Source organism: Glandiceps talaboti, chromosome 6 (assembly GCF_964340395.1).
Source record: "Glandiceps talaboti chromosome 6, keGlaTala1.1, whole genome shotgun sequence".
NCBI classification, from domain to species: domain Eukaryota; kingdom Metazoa; phylum Hemichordata; class Enteropneusta; family Spengelidae; genus Glandiceps; species Glandiceps talaboti.
The window spans coordinates 18,951,312-18,965,948 of NC_135554.1; the positions used below are offsets into that span (position 1 = coordinate 18,951,312).

General features: G+C 36.3%; 1 protein-coding gene across 1 annotated transcript; it reads right to left on the reverse strand.

Annotated features, from left to right (window-relative positions):
- Window positions 1-1,236: 1,236 nt before the first annotated feature.
- LOC144436929 (menorin-like) lies at window positions 1,237-13,907 on the reverse strand. Its single transcript, XM_078125796.1, has 4 exons — window positions 13,040-13,907; window positions 4,455-4,505; window positions 3,735-3,899; window positions 1,237-2,844 (listed from the first exon to the last, which is right to left on the reverse strand). The coding sequence occupies exons 1-4, from the start codon at window positions 13,905-13,907 to the stop codon at window positions 1,553-1,555; spliced, it is 2,376 nt and encodes a 791-aa protein (XP_077981922.1). The 3' UTR covers window positions 1,237-1,552.
- Window positions 13,908-14,637: the final 730 nt, after the last annotated feature.

The following is a 14,637-nucleotide window of genomic DNA, read 5'->3' on the forward strand; positions in this document are numbered from 1 at the left end:
CAAAGCAGTGGTAAGATTGTTAACTCACTCAATCTTTGCTTCCAAAATGATGTTGTAAGGGTATATATGAACCATAAACCAGACTTTGTCATGTCTCACAATCAATGTGTTATAAAGAGGTTGCAGTGAATCAATAGACATTTTTCTAAAGTGAACAGAAAAAATTCAGAAGTGAAAATTCATGCAGTGAAATCTGTAATTTCTCAAAAATTACACGCACCCAAATTATTGCACTGTTTTACATCATAGAAGGAAAAAACTATACAATTTCATTTTTTTTAAAGAACAAAAGAGTTAAATATTCAGCTATCATTTTATTTTTTATGTTCTTAAAATATTTTCAACCTGTATTATTAGTCTTGGTTACCCAGCCTCTTGCCACTGGGGGCTTTGCCTACGACACCACCCTAAACAAAAGTCTGGGGAAACCACGTTCCAACTACCCCGCGGAAGTCACACTGTACATTTCTTCCAAGCATAAAAAAATGGGCTTACGAGGCCTGTCTGTTGTAATTAATATATATCAGTCACTTGAGAAGTGATAATCTGTAGCGAAGGTACCCAAATTGTTCAGCCTGCAATGTTGGATGTGAAGTATTCCCCATGATGCACTGCTCCAGAGGCTACTTCCTGTGCAGTTGAATTGAAATCTCATTTCCCCAAACTCTCATTTGGGGTGGTCTCATAGGCAGAGCCCCCAATGGTGAGAGGCTGGGTAACCAAGACTAACTATATTTCCAGCTTTTTGCAATTCTCCTTACAAATGGAGGATATGAGAGATTGAAGGCAATATGCCATAAACACAATCTGATTAAAATCCGATGTGGTGAAAGCGGCTAAATGCTTTACCTCTACTTCCATCATTTTATGTCATTTATTTTTGTTCTGAGTGATCGCCATGGTGATCACTCGGAACAAAAACAAACGACACAAAACGATGGAAGTACAGGTAAATAAAGCATTTAGCCGCTTTCACCACATCGGATTTTAATCAGATTGCCATAAACACTGAGGCTACCTCTGTGTTGGTTACCAGAGATATTATATGTAACAGAAACAAAGAGCTTCACAGACACTGGGTGGCTGTGATCATCAATACTTGTATTTTGTCTCTCTCTTGTACAGTAACTGCTGCTGTGTTGTGTTTTAATCAGTTACTTGAGAAAGTCTGAATGTTAAACTTTTTAATGATAACTTTAAACCAAAAAAAAACCAGAAGATTAAAAAATTGGCATCACACTAGTATATCAGTTCATGGCCAGTCTAGGAAAATGGAAATACTTCTTTCTCACTTCCTGTAAACTATAACAATGACTGATTCTTAGTTGTAAGTTTTCTACCTTTTCACTGTGGAAGGAACGCAAGGTACCCAGTACTGACACTTACATCACCTTAGGTGAGAGGTCATGACCCCTGTTGTGGGTCATGGCATCATTCTGAGATGAAGACAGCTGTTGAAATATTGGAAGTAGATGATAATTTTATTGTATTGTTATTGATGAAAGTTTTGCTGAAGTTTTGTGATTGTAGATATCTACAAAAAATAACGGAATTATTTGATCACAAGGTTTTCCACAAGAACAGCATAAATACTACTGCTACCATTGACTGTGACATAAAATACTTCATCTGTTGTAGAATCATAAGGCACAGTAAGAGGAAGTTGAATATGATGATCCACTTCAAGTGTACCACCATCACAGTTAACTAATTTGACATTCATTGTAATCGCCGTTTCTTCACCCATATCAACAATGTGAAAATAGTAACATTCATTTGATGGTATGTGTGCTTTTGCCTCCATGCCGTATTTTCCAGCTTTTTGTAGGTTAACCGAAGATATTCGTAGTTCTCCATCACTACCTATTTCTGCTTTGACCCCTCGTATTTGGTCAGGGGACATCGAGTCAATGCCTGAACTACGAATGTAGATTTCTATCTTTGCTTTTTCCGTTTTTTCTGTAGTACTTACAAACTGCACCATTCCTGAGATGTCTACTCTTTTGTCAGGTTCCATCTCAGCTTGGTATTGTACTTTGGTTGTTAGCCAGCTGTGTGGTCCAACAAATGCTATCACCTCAGCTCCAAGGAATACATATGATTTTGTGTCAAATGGTTGTGGCTGCCACAAATTTCTTTTTAATTTTTCTCCCGAAAATGTCAAACTGTTTGGTTTTGTCGACTCTAAGCCTTGTACAAATGATTCAGGGACATCATACAAAACTTTCTTTGCTTCTAGGCTCTTACGAAACACTGACAATTCAGCCATGGAGACAATATCATACTCTCCAGTCCAAATAGTTATGGTGAATTTACTGGATAAACTGACCAACCATTTCATCTGACGTATGGAATGACTGGCAAAAATAGCCCTAACAGCAAATGTGATTGGTTGCTGGATTCTTGTACAATACTTTGCCATGTCAATCACACTTGGCCAATCATAGGCCAGCATTAGGGAATCTCTCTGCCACCTTGTTGCCCATCCTAGGGATACGGTTGACTGTGGTAGATACTTGCCGGCAGAGCTGATGAAGTTGACACCATTTATTATCTGACTAGCATCACCGTTAGGTCCAATCAAAATATCAGCGTGCAAGATAACAGGTGCATGTAGTTGGAACTGTAGTCCTTCAAATACTTTAAAAGCTCGGTCAATGACATCAGAATCGTGAAATGTTACATGGATAGCTTTATTTGTGTATTTAGATATTTTGTCCAACCAGTCTGATAGAGTGATATCACTGACTATTACTTTTGGTTTTGCCATTATTGGAATGGTTCCTTTCTGACCGGGTTCTCCCAGCAGCTTCACGTCACCTGAGATGACCATTGTGACATCATCTAAAATCAAGAAAAAATGAATGAATTTATATGATACGAGTAAAATTTCCAAAAGAAAACTAAAATGCTAATTTTTTGTTTGGTGTCTCAGAAATGACTGTGCATACACATGTATATAGCACTAGCCTACCTGTCGACTCAAAGGACTAGCACTACTACGCTATTTGCTATCCTATAAACTGATAATTTGATTTTGAATTTTGCTGACTTTTCTTGTCTACGGTGATAGTATAGCTGTGTTCCACTGGGACTGACAGGTCTATAATCTCCACCCCGCCACACACATAATACGTGGATGAGTGAAAAATCAAAATGTCTGTTAGGATAACAGAATAGTGTGGTAGCGATAGTCCTTGAAGTCTACAGCAACAGGAAGGCTACAGTTGGGATAGCAGAATAGTGTAGTAGTGATAGTCCTTAAAGGTAGACTAGCATAATTTTATGTAAAAAAATGTATATGTCATTGATCACTTTAATTAATCTAAAGATGAAAATAATTCAGAGGAAAAATATCAAATTATATCATTATTTTTCTGTGTACATTTTCAATTGCATGGCGATAAATTTGATAATGCTACACCATTCTACAATAAATAAGACTAGTAACAGCTGTTTGCGTAGTTCATATCAAATGTATACAGATAAGTACAGGTTGTATCCCATAAATTCGTCTTTGCATGTTCATGGTTGTTGGTATTTGTTTATTTCTACTCTTTAGATAATGATAAAATAAAACTGTTTCTATCCAGAAACCAGCAAACCAAAACAAGTTGGGGAGGGGGGGGGGGTGATTGAGGTGAAGATAAGGTAAGAAAAGGATAGTTTTTACTGAATTGAATCTAGACAATAATCAACAGTGAATTGAGCAGTGACAATTTTATAATACTTACTGGCCATTGCTAGACGTAAGTCAGTTTTTGAATTAACAAAATGTGACCACATGAGGTACAAACCATCTTCCTGAATTGATGGGAAATATTGTAAGAGACAGGTATCTGTGTGACTTCGCATGCCATCTTCACCGTCTTCCATTGTCGGTGGTAACCTCATCCGATCTGCCAAGAAAAGTATCCATGTCAGATAACCACTACTTATGAAATCTGCACTCAGAAGCAGATTACATTTTCCTAAATTCTCATTTTTACTTATTGCTATGTCTGCATATATATATGATCTATAAGCAATAACCCCCCCCCCCCCCCCCCGGGAGATGGAATATGTATACCCCAAAGGTATGTTCATTTGACGATAAACATGTACCAGGGTGAGTGAGTGCGTACGTATATGGAGTCAACTGGTCAAAACCAAATGGTACACTCGCCTCGGGGGTAATTAATTTATTGCTGTTATTTTATACTAGTACATGTATATTGAAATTTGCAGTGAAAGTTTAAAAATGAGGAAACAAATTAAGTTTAATAGCTTGGGAGTGAAAATCTGATGCGGTATAGAGTTAGTTTTCAGTATCAATAGTTATACAGGCAAGCATATATTTGGGATTTCTGCAACTCGCATCTCTGCAGTATCGCTTTCAATAACATGACTTCGTCAACAACTAATATAACAGGAATTTTTTTTAAAAAATGAAAAATTCGGTAAATGAGTCTAACCTTTAAACTCTTCTAGGAATGGATCCACCTCTATTAATTTGGTGTCTTCCCCTGTTGATTAAACAAAATGCATTGGATTAATTTGTCAATATCATTCCTATTTTTATGATCAGAGGACAGACAGTCACAAACATCTATATAGTTTCGCTTCTTCTGCTTGCACAGATTCAGATCACTACTTGTGTAAGACACAGGTATCACGCAAAAAACGCGTGCTCCTTGATTTTCTCCGAAGGTCCTTTCAAATTACCTTCATAGAATTCTACATGTAAGCTACGTCAGAAGTCTGGATAACGGGACGAAAAGTCAAGTCATACAAAAATGGGCATCGATTGCAGAATAAAACAATGCAAGGGCAAAATTAAAATTTTGTTGGCCGAAAAATATACTAGTGCGAATGTCAGAAAACAGCGTAATCGTAATACATCAACGTCGTAAACCACAGGGCTTCTTTATGGCACCGTCCGAAATGTTCCTGATACCGCCAAGAGGTATATATTCTTGTTTTGGCAATCTTTGGTTTGACAATTTCAAGTATTAATTTCAGCCAGTAACTTATACATCTCTTTACTATAGATTTGAAAACTTGGAGGCGACCACATTCATCAAGATCAGCTTCATTTGTGCCATGACTGGGAACATCGAATATTTTCCTGAGCCATTTTCTTTTTTTCTAGCACCTCGTAATTTATTCATGTAACCGTCTGAATTTCGCATAAATAAATCACACACAAGGGCAGTATAAATAAGTATGTTGTTCATAATTTTTAGCTCAAGTTATGGTTAATAAATATACCAAACCAAAATGGCAGATTAATTTCTTAAATATTAAATTTAAAATGAATCGGGAACAAAACATTTGGCGGCAAAGGTGATTTGTAACGACAGACGATATCCGTAATAGAAACGTAATAGTTGCTAATACATGTATGATAACGCAGCTGGTGGTGTCGTTTGCAAATCTAGGCAAGCTGACACACCTAGATAAATCCGAGGTTTCATGGTCGTACTGGTGTAACAGCTTAACAGACTTGCCATTTATTTACTTCTGAAATGAGCTTATGGCCACAGAATGAATGTGTTTTTTATAGATTTATTATTCATATTTGCAGATATTAATTGCTGATTTGTTCAGAGGCAGAAGATAGATCTGTATTGTGTATTGTTCCGCATGACAGTGGGTACAAAAAGGAGCGAATGAGCTGCAAGTCATCTGTAGACTGTAACAATCTATTACTAAGTTACACGCGTTTATGGATAAAAAAATGACAATTGATAACTTGCACAATGTGTCGTCATATCAATTCTTAATCAGTCTTTTATTAAACTCAGCGGTTTATACAGAATTTTAACAGCAACGTATCACCTGCATGCGTTTAATACGGAAAAGAAAACTGTGACAACAGACATGTAGCACCCCCGGGGTAGTGGCACACAATGCCGTCTAGTCCGACAGCATGATGTTGTGTACACCGAAGTTTACACGTATTCACCCGTGTGCACTTTCAGATGTACCCCTTGCAATGAAATATGGGACAAAATTATGAAATTTGCATATGCAAAAATGCAATATGTTTATCCCAGGGTGCTATTGAAAAACATTCGTCAAAGCTGTAAGTTTATCACGTGACCACAAAGTCTATTGATCCCGCTGTGAACATTTATTATACAAGAGCAAACTTGTTGCAATAAAAAATGAATGATATGTCTAGAAAGACAAATTAACACGTGAACACTAGGTTATATGAGTTAATTCTGCATGATAAAGTGATTCACACACACTGCATGTACACATATTATATGAGTTATTAATTACCAGGTAACGTGATGCATACGTAAACAGTTATTCACACAAACACGTCTCACCTTTACCCTTTTTGCCTTCGCTTTGTAGAAGAGCTTCAGAGGGAAAATAAAATCAAGCTAATTAGATTTGGACATGCACAGAAAACACACAAGTAAAACTATATTCTTATTACATATGTCTTATTACATATGTTAAATACACACACACATACACACACACACACACACACACACACACACACATACATACATACATACATACACACACACACACATACATACATACATACATACATACATACATACATACATACATACTGTACATAAGAGCTTACGTACGTACGTACGTACATACATACATACATACATACATACATACATACACACACACACACACACACACGCACGCACGCACGCACGCACGCACGCACGAAAAAACATCTGGCTACAAATATCAAAACACAAAAAGGGGCGTAACAACAGTTTAAATACTTGAATCACCATGAAATAAATTCATGGCAACCGTCGCGATTTATAATAGATATACGTTGATGTGATAACGATTAGGAATTCGTAGTCATTCAACAGAGTATAAAATACTATACTATACGATACGACATCGTTGTCACAGATGTTTATTTCACATTGGCCATAGACATTTGTATGAACTATATTACATGTAAGTGAGCTGCATTGAAATACTCGTTCTGTATAGTGCATATGGTGATATAGAGACCTAACACTTACACAATGGATTGCAAGCTTTACAACATTCATGATCACGTGATAAAACAATCATGTACGTCATTCTTGAGCAATGACATGAAATTGAATATCTCGCACGACGTAATTGAACTGAAAATGGATGTAAATTCCACATTAGGGTTCTACGATCTTCGTAATTTCAATATATTTTAAATTATTAGACCACTAAACGAACAATATTTACTAGTAATAATAATAATAATAATAATAATAATAATAATAATAATAATTATAATAATAATTCATACGTGAACAATTACGACGTGTAGGATTGAGTATTATTTTGTTTCACCATTGATGATTTAAATATATATGATTTTCTTTCCACGTTTTCGTTTCTCATACATACATACATACATACATACATACATACATACATACATACATACATACATACATACATACATACATACATACATACATACATACATACATACATACATACATACATACATACATACATACATACATACTCCATTATTTGTTTAATAACAATTTAGAATTTGCAGAAAAAAGTCATCGTGTTTTACATGGCCCCAGTTTCATTCTTCAGCATTAGGTCGATGCAGGAATCCATACTGTGTGGATATAATTGCTGTCTAAATTTGGTTCGTTCAAATTAGAAACGAATATATGGGCATAAATTAAATGTTTAACAAATACAGAACTCAAAACGTGAATTCGTAACATGTACACAGCTGTGATTTCTCACACAAATCATATACTAATGTTCATCGTTCTCTTGAACAAACGGTCAGAAGGGACATTTTATTGAAAAGAAATTTACCCCAGAAACTATAACCATGGCATTCCCAAAAGGACAGAAATGAAACGAAGATATGTGAGTAGAATTATTTGCACACTAACACTTCATTCGAATACTTTTAACAAATTCCTGGCCTCTACCGATATGGAATACATTTTGTATCTATTGTAAATGTGACATAAACATCTGACAACACGCAGACGTCACGTTATCTCTAGAAACGATCGACTCGCATCCCGTTTTTATTTTTATCATTCTTACATCTACAGACACATTTCTGTATATGAAATAAGGATAAATGTATTTAGTTATGCGCTGGGAATATTATTTCTTTACACATATGTTGGTAAAATAATACAATGACTCTAACGATTGTGAATGTGCGAGTACAAATGGGGTTCTCCCCGATACTCTGGTAGAAGAATTCTTGTGCCCATTTGATATATTTTCTATACAATGATAATATTGATTCTGGCCTCCCATAATAAACTATCAACGTTACAAATCAAACGTCTATGCAAAAAACTTTACCACACCACCATATATCAGTCATTGTATCAAAGCATATAATATTATCACTGGTATAGTGTGTACTAATCCCGGTACTGATGTGGCATTTCTTAAAGGTCAAACCCAGGTCACTCAGGCGAATGAATTACGTCATATCCAAGCAGACACATTGCAGAGAGTGTAGACTATTACACTTAGATTCAAATGACACATGATGCCACGGTTGATTATAAAAATTGCCTAATACACTTATAGCAACAGTTGTAGATGCATAGGCCTACGAATATGTACGTGTAAGGCGGCATATATAAACGAAAATTAACAAAGTTGCGAGACGACTTTGAAGAAATATGTAAACGGAATACTTCAGTTTAATGTAGTGGGGTTGTTTATTTCATGCTTCGAATACTATATCCATTTCACTCCACATGGGGATACCATGGAAACACCATGTACCAAAGTCAGCTGGCCCAAGTATGTTAGTTTTCAAAATTTGTCAATGTCTAATAACCCAGAGTAATAACCATTACAATTACATCTGCCACACAACGTTGTAATATATACCATAGTTTTTGAACGATACAATGTGTACATTTCACATATGTCGTAGAATGCGATGAAGTAAAATACAATAATTCAATGAAAAGCTATTGTGGTCAAAACAGATGTGCAATTATTGATAAAATGAGCGAACTCACTATAAAAACTCAAAAGTTGATCTCTTTCCAACTACAATGATGGCATGTTGATCTGCTCCGGGTCCCCATATGTTTCTACGAGAGTAAGTGATGGTACATTGTACATATAGTATACTGCCAGTATATCTATTTTGTATTAGTAACAAAGAATAAATATATATAATAATACCACCTACCATTTCTACCATGCCACGTTGAAAATATAATAAGAATGGTTACACACACCGCCAACCAAAGAAACAGCATGACATATTTTGCGTAGCGACGAGTTCTACGCGCCATCTTCGGTGACATCGGTACGTATACTCGGACCTTCTCTGACCAGGGGTTTATCTGCCATTCAGTACAGCTATTTTTAATATCGAACGTCCGCGTGGCCTAATATTTTATGCATGCAGATCCATATGGTAGTCGATATTCCCTGCTGCATTATGGGTATTTAAGGACTGTTATTGTTTACCACGCACGGAGATTTAGCTTCTAAAATTACAGCCTGACCTAATCACCATGCAGTACAAGCAACCATATGATCGCAGTGGAGGCTGAGTTTTAATACTAGAGTATCTGGGTCTGTGCTTTATATATAAGAATATCTCCTTACTTAATATTCTTTTTACAAAAACAAACAAACATAAGCCCTGGAGTACACTCCAGGGTCTATTTAAAAATCGACCGTTTGTAATATTGAATAGCAGCCTGGCTAAACTTTCGCAACTGTATATCGGAACATGATTTAGCTTATATATATATATATATATATATATATATATATATATATATATATATATATATATATATATATATATATATATATATATATATATATATATATATATATATATATATATATAGCTTATATATAGCTTATATATATATATCTTATATATAGCTTATATATAGCTTTTATATATATATATATATATATATATATATATATATATATATATATATATATATATATAGGAAGTCAGTGGTAAGATTTATCCGTAGCACAGTGCTCGATACGTCTGCACGCAGAGCGGAGTATATGTTGAGGGTAGAAGAAAATCAAGTCGGGTTTTTCGTCTCTACAAGCCTGTTTCGTGAGTAAATCACTCGTCATGTACATCAACATCTCCTGACGAGTGATTTACTCACGAAACAGGCTTGTAGAGACGAAAAACCCGACTTGATTTTCTTCTACCCTCTTCTACCCTCAACAGGGTATAATATTATATATATATATATATATATATAATATTATATAACTCGGTGAGTATCAATCTGCTAAGACAGTGCTCTATACCGCAGTGGCAGAGCGTAATAGTTTTGGTAGTACTGGAACTCTTTCTTGGGTGTAACTCGGAGTTTCACGCATATTGCGATCATCAGACACTTGTGTCTGATGATCGCAATATGCGTGAAACTCCGAGTTACACCCAAGAAAGAGTTCCAGTACTACCAAAACTATAATATTATATATATATATATATATATATATATATATATATATATATATATATATATATATATATATATATATATATATATATATATATATATATATATATATATGTCGTTCGAGCTGTGATATTATCACTAATTTTATTATGCGTAAGCTTACATGCATATATAAAGTCCACAATGTGTAAAACATGTCATTTTCGTTCATTGAAATCACACGAGTACAGGTACCTTTTATATAATGAATTTCATTTCCGTTCATTGAAATCACACGAGTACAGGTACCTTTATAATGAATTTCGTTTTCGTTCATTGAAATCACAGGAGTATAATGAATTGGGTACGCTGATTAATTTCAAGTCCTTGTAACGTAGTCGAGTTCCTGACGACCATATTCCGATTTGTGAAGATATAATGTAGTTGAAAATCGGAATACGGTCGTCAGGAACTAGACTATTATGAAAGTTCAAACATCGTTCGCCGTTCTTTAATAATGTAATCATGTCTATCTCTGCTCCTATAACTGCCTCAGTGAAAGCAGATATTACTCCAATATAAGTAGAATTATAGATGTACACTTGATGTAACGAGGGTAGAATAATCGACTTCTGCAGCAAATTCAATTGACATGACAAATCACTGTGTTCGTTGTTGTCTGACTGGTTGAACAACAGGGACTCCCAGAGAACCAGGTACACTGCTGACGTCAGATCATTACGTCACACTGAACGTGTAACCACAAGAACCAATTTTAATTTTAACCTGTATTTCAAATGTTACTTTGGATATGAGAATAATGAATAACAGATTCCGAAATCGACGACTGTATTGTACCTGCAATATCTTGAATATGATGAATTCATCCCGACAACCACGCCGAAGTCGTTTCGGCATTATTTCTGTAATATGACAGAGTAAATTAAACCTTAGACATGGAGAAGAAACGATACCATGGTAATTGGTAACTAGAGTGTTATTGTCACAACTTTCAGTGGTGGAAAAGTGTAAACTCAACATGACTTGGAACTTTTTGATCTCAAGTAGATAAACATGAGCTGCTGTCGTCGAGCTATTAGATTTGAATATTAATAGCGTATGTATGACTTATTTTTGACCCCCTGCCGCATTTGGTCAGCGTCCCGGGTCATTCAGTGGTATAGATCATATCTTATCAACGAATTCTTTTTTTCTTTTTATAAAAATCCATTTTTTGTAAAACAAAACCTGTAGCGTGCTCCTAATTCTACACTTATTATCTCATTTTTGGACAAAATTACGTTATTTTACGATTACCACGGCGAAAACGTTGGAAAAATAGTACTAGAGTAATATCAGTCTTAAAACAATTTCTTAGAGAAAGGTAATTTTGTGGATGACGCGTAGTTCTCTAATTTACAACTCGATATGAGAACCAGGAAGTTATACATCGGACAACTGTTTTAGTTATCGGACACGAAACTTCACACCCATTACGTGTAAACTTCAAGTTACAACTTCACGCCAATAAGCTTACTTTTATTTATTCAAATACATAACCAAATAAAGGCATTTTTAAGGTGTCGTTTCCGATTTCAAACTTGATTCATTTGTTTCTACAGAAGAATTATTATGGACTCTGTTGTACTTATCACGGTCTTCGTCATGATCCGTAAAATTGAGCGCATAAGAAGGCACGCACGCGCACGTTTGCATCGTCGCAAACCACGACCTCTTTTACGGCACCGTCGAAACGTGCTGTAAGAACAGGTGGAAAAAATGCGAGAATGCACGTTTTTTTGTGTAAGGTCTAGCACTGATTTGTCGAATGCTGACAGGTTCAAAATGATATGATTCAATAGCACACCGCTGCACCATTTGTCATAATTCCCTTCCACTTATTTTAACGTTGTAGGTGTCGTCTGCACTGGGAAGACAAAGTCAACAGGTGGTTGACCGCTGGTGGCCATTTACTGTTGGCTTGTACTCACGCATCATTCATGTCCACTCTTTGCCATAGGTTGTTTCTTTTGAATTCGAGATGGCACTCAATAGGTTGCCTATTACCAGTGTCAATACCTAGTAGTTCTCGCAGAGAAATCATAAGAATTTAACATTTTAGTAATACCATAGGGTAAAAACACATTTCTGCGTATGTCACTGGATTCGTCACTCACTAAATAAAAAAACTCAAACCCAATCTCAGTTATTTAAAGCCAAGAAGAAAAATTAAAGGCTACCATACGAAGTTTTGAAATAGAGATCAAAATATGAATTATTTTATAATCCAATATGGCCGCCAAATCTGATATTACTATCTTACATCACAGATACTTGTCTGTGCTTACATGTAACCATGGATGTGCAACTTGTATATATACCTCCATGATGTAACAGTATGGGGTAATGGAAGACTGTCGATTTTCTTGGAAACAAAACGGTCCCCTAATCGCATTCATAATTCAAATCACACAATTGGTGCATATATGAGTTATCTATTGAAAATGTTCTCTGAATTTACATTGTTTCTAATTGTGACGTAATCAGTCTTCAGGCACGGTCTATAGACAGTGAAAACTAAATTCTTCGCTACAGATTCGCCGCAAATGACCCTCTAATACCTTTGTTGAAAAAAGTTCGACGAATTAGGCAAACGGGAATGATACGATTTGGTGGTGATTTCTTAAGGTACCCTTGCGTTGGTGCATTGCTATCTGCAGTAGCCAAGGTCATTTTGTAGCCATGTTTGACATAATAGGACATCATTTCCCAATGTCGCATCGTCATAAACTTCCTATTCCTATACTCAGGTAGTGTGAAGCCAGAACCATTCATGCCATGCTGCTGCATCATTGTCCAGGCCACGGGGTCATCTCGATTGGGTGCATAAACACCACATGACGGAAACTCTTCGATCATTTTCCGTACAAGGGGTACAGAAACTGGAGAACAAAACACAGTCTTCGACGCAACAAGCCCCGCATGCTCAGGTCTTAGTGGTGCCAGTTTATATCCACTCGGAGGTGCCGGTTTCTCCATTCCGATCGTGGACACCTTTTCATCAATTACATAAAATCTAGCAGCATAGGTTTTGTTCACCTCAAACCCATGATAGTTCATATATTCGGTAATGGTTTGCGATAGTTTATCATCAAAATCCTCAAAGATGACCGTGTTGCTATTGGAACCATCTAGACGACGGCCCTCGGCAACACCGACTTTCTCCAACGTCGATTTTAGTCGGTCTTCATCTTGACTGTACAGAAACCAGGCACCGTCGTCGATATTTTCAGCTAGTGTACTCGGAGCATGACATAATACGGTAGTGCAGTTCTGCATGTCACTATCGTCGACAAATATATGCGTTCTGTCCCATTTCTTGCTACGGACATGTTTCACCAGATTATAGATGAGTAGAGACTCTGGTTGTCTCTTAGCAAGGTGACCCAGCAAAAGTTCCAAAGTTTTTGAATCTTTCGTAATATCCATGACTCAGTAACACGCCGTGGGAAGGTCAGCCGGGCATACATAGTGTTACGAAGTGGCGTTTGGACCCTTCTTCCAGGGTAAATAACACGGTAGGTCAATCACTTAGGGACCGGTCAGTTTCTTTGGCCGGGGTGGGGGTGGGGGGTGGGGGAGTGTGGATTTGTAGGGGGTCACCTTGTTTTTAAAATTGGCAGTGGGGGGGGGGGGGTCATGATGTTTTGAAAATTGTGGAGGGGGGGGGGGTCTTTGCGTTTTGGATTGTGATGGAAGAAAAAATCCCTTTTCTACACTGGCATATAGCCTTGTCTGAAATGTGGTACATGTAACATGTAAATATTTGTTCTTATCCCTGTTTCTTACATGAATTCTAGTTCAAACATAACTACACATATACATGTATTACCTAGCTACTACACTAGTTACAGAACATGTCATGTAAATGCTTGGCTGTTTCACAATCATTGCTTCAATTATATTGCACTTAGGGGCAAAAGTGAACTTGAAGGTTTCGTAACGGTAATCTTCAAAGATAGTTTATAAAAGAAGTTAATCTAAATTGTTCTACTCGTCAGTATGAACTTGTCAGAAGGGATTAATACACTTTCTATTTTGGATACTACATGTTATTGACACTACAAATCACCACATCTCATCAGATCCTAGTTACTATTATACACTAGGTATGACCACCTAAAGTTCTCTAACATACCGGTGACTTTACTATACATGC

Coding starts and splice junctions, on each gene's coding strand:
- LOC144436929 (XM_078125796.1), bottom strand. CDS start 13,907: ATGGATATTACGAAAGATTCAAAAACTTTGGAACTTTTGCTGGGTCAC. Junction 4,506..13,039: donor TCGAACTTTTTTCAACAAAG/GTATTAGAGGGT, acceptor TTTAATCAACAG/GGGAAGACACCAAATTAATA. Junction 3,900..4,454: donor ATTCCTAGAAGAGTTTAAAG/GTTAGACTCATT, acceptor TTTTCTTGGCAG/ATCGGATGAGGTTACCACCG.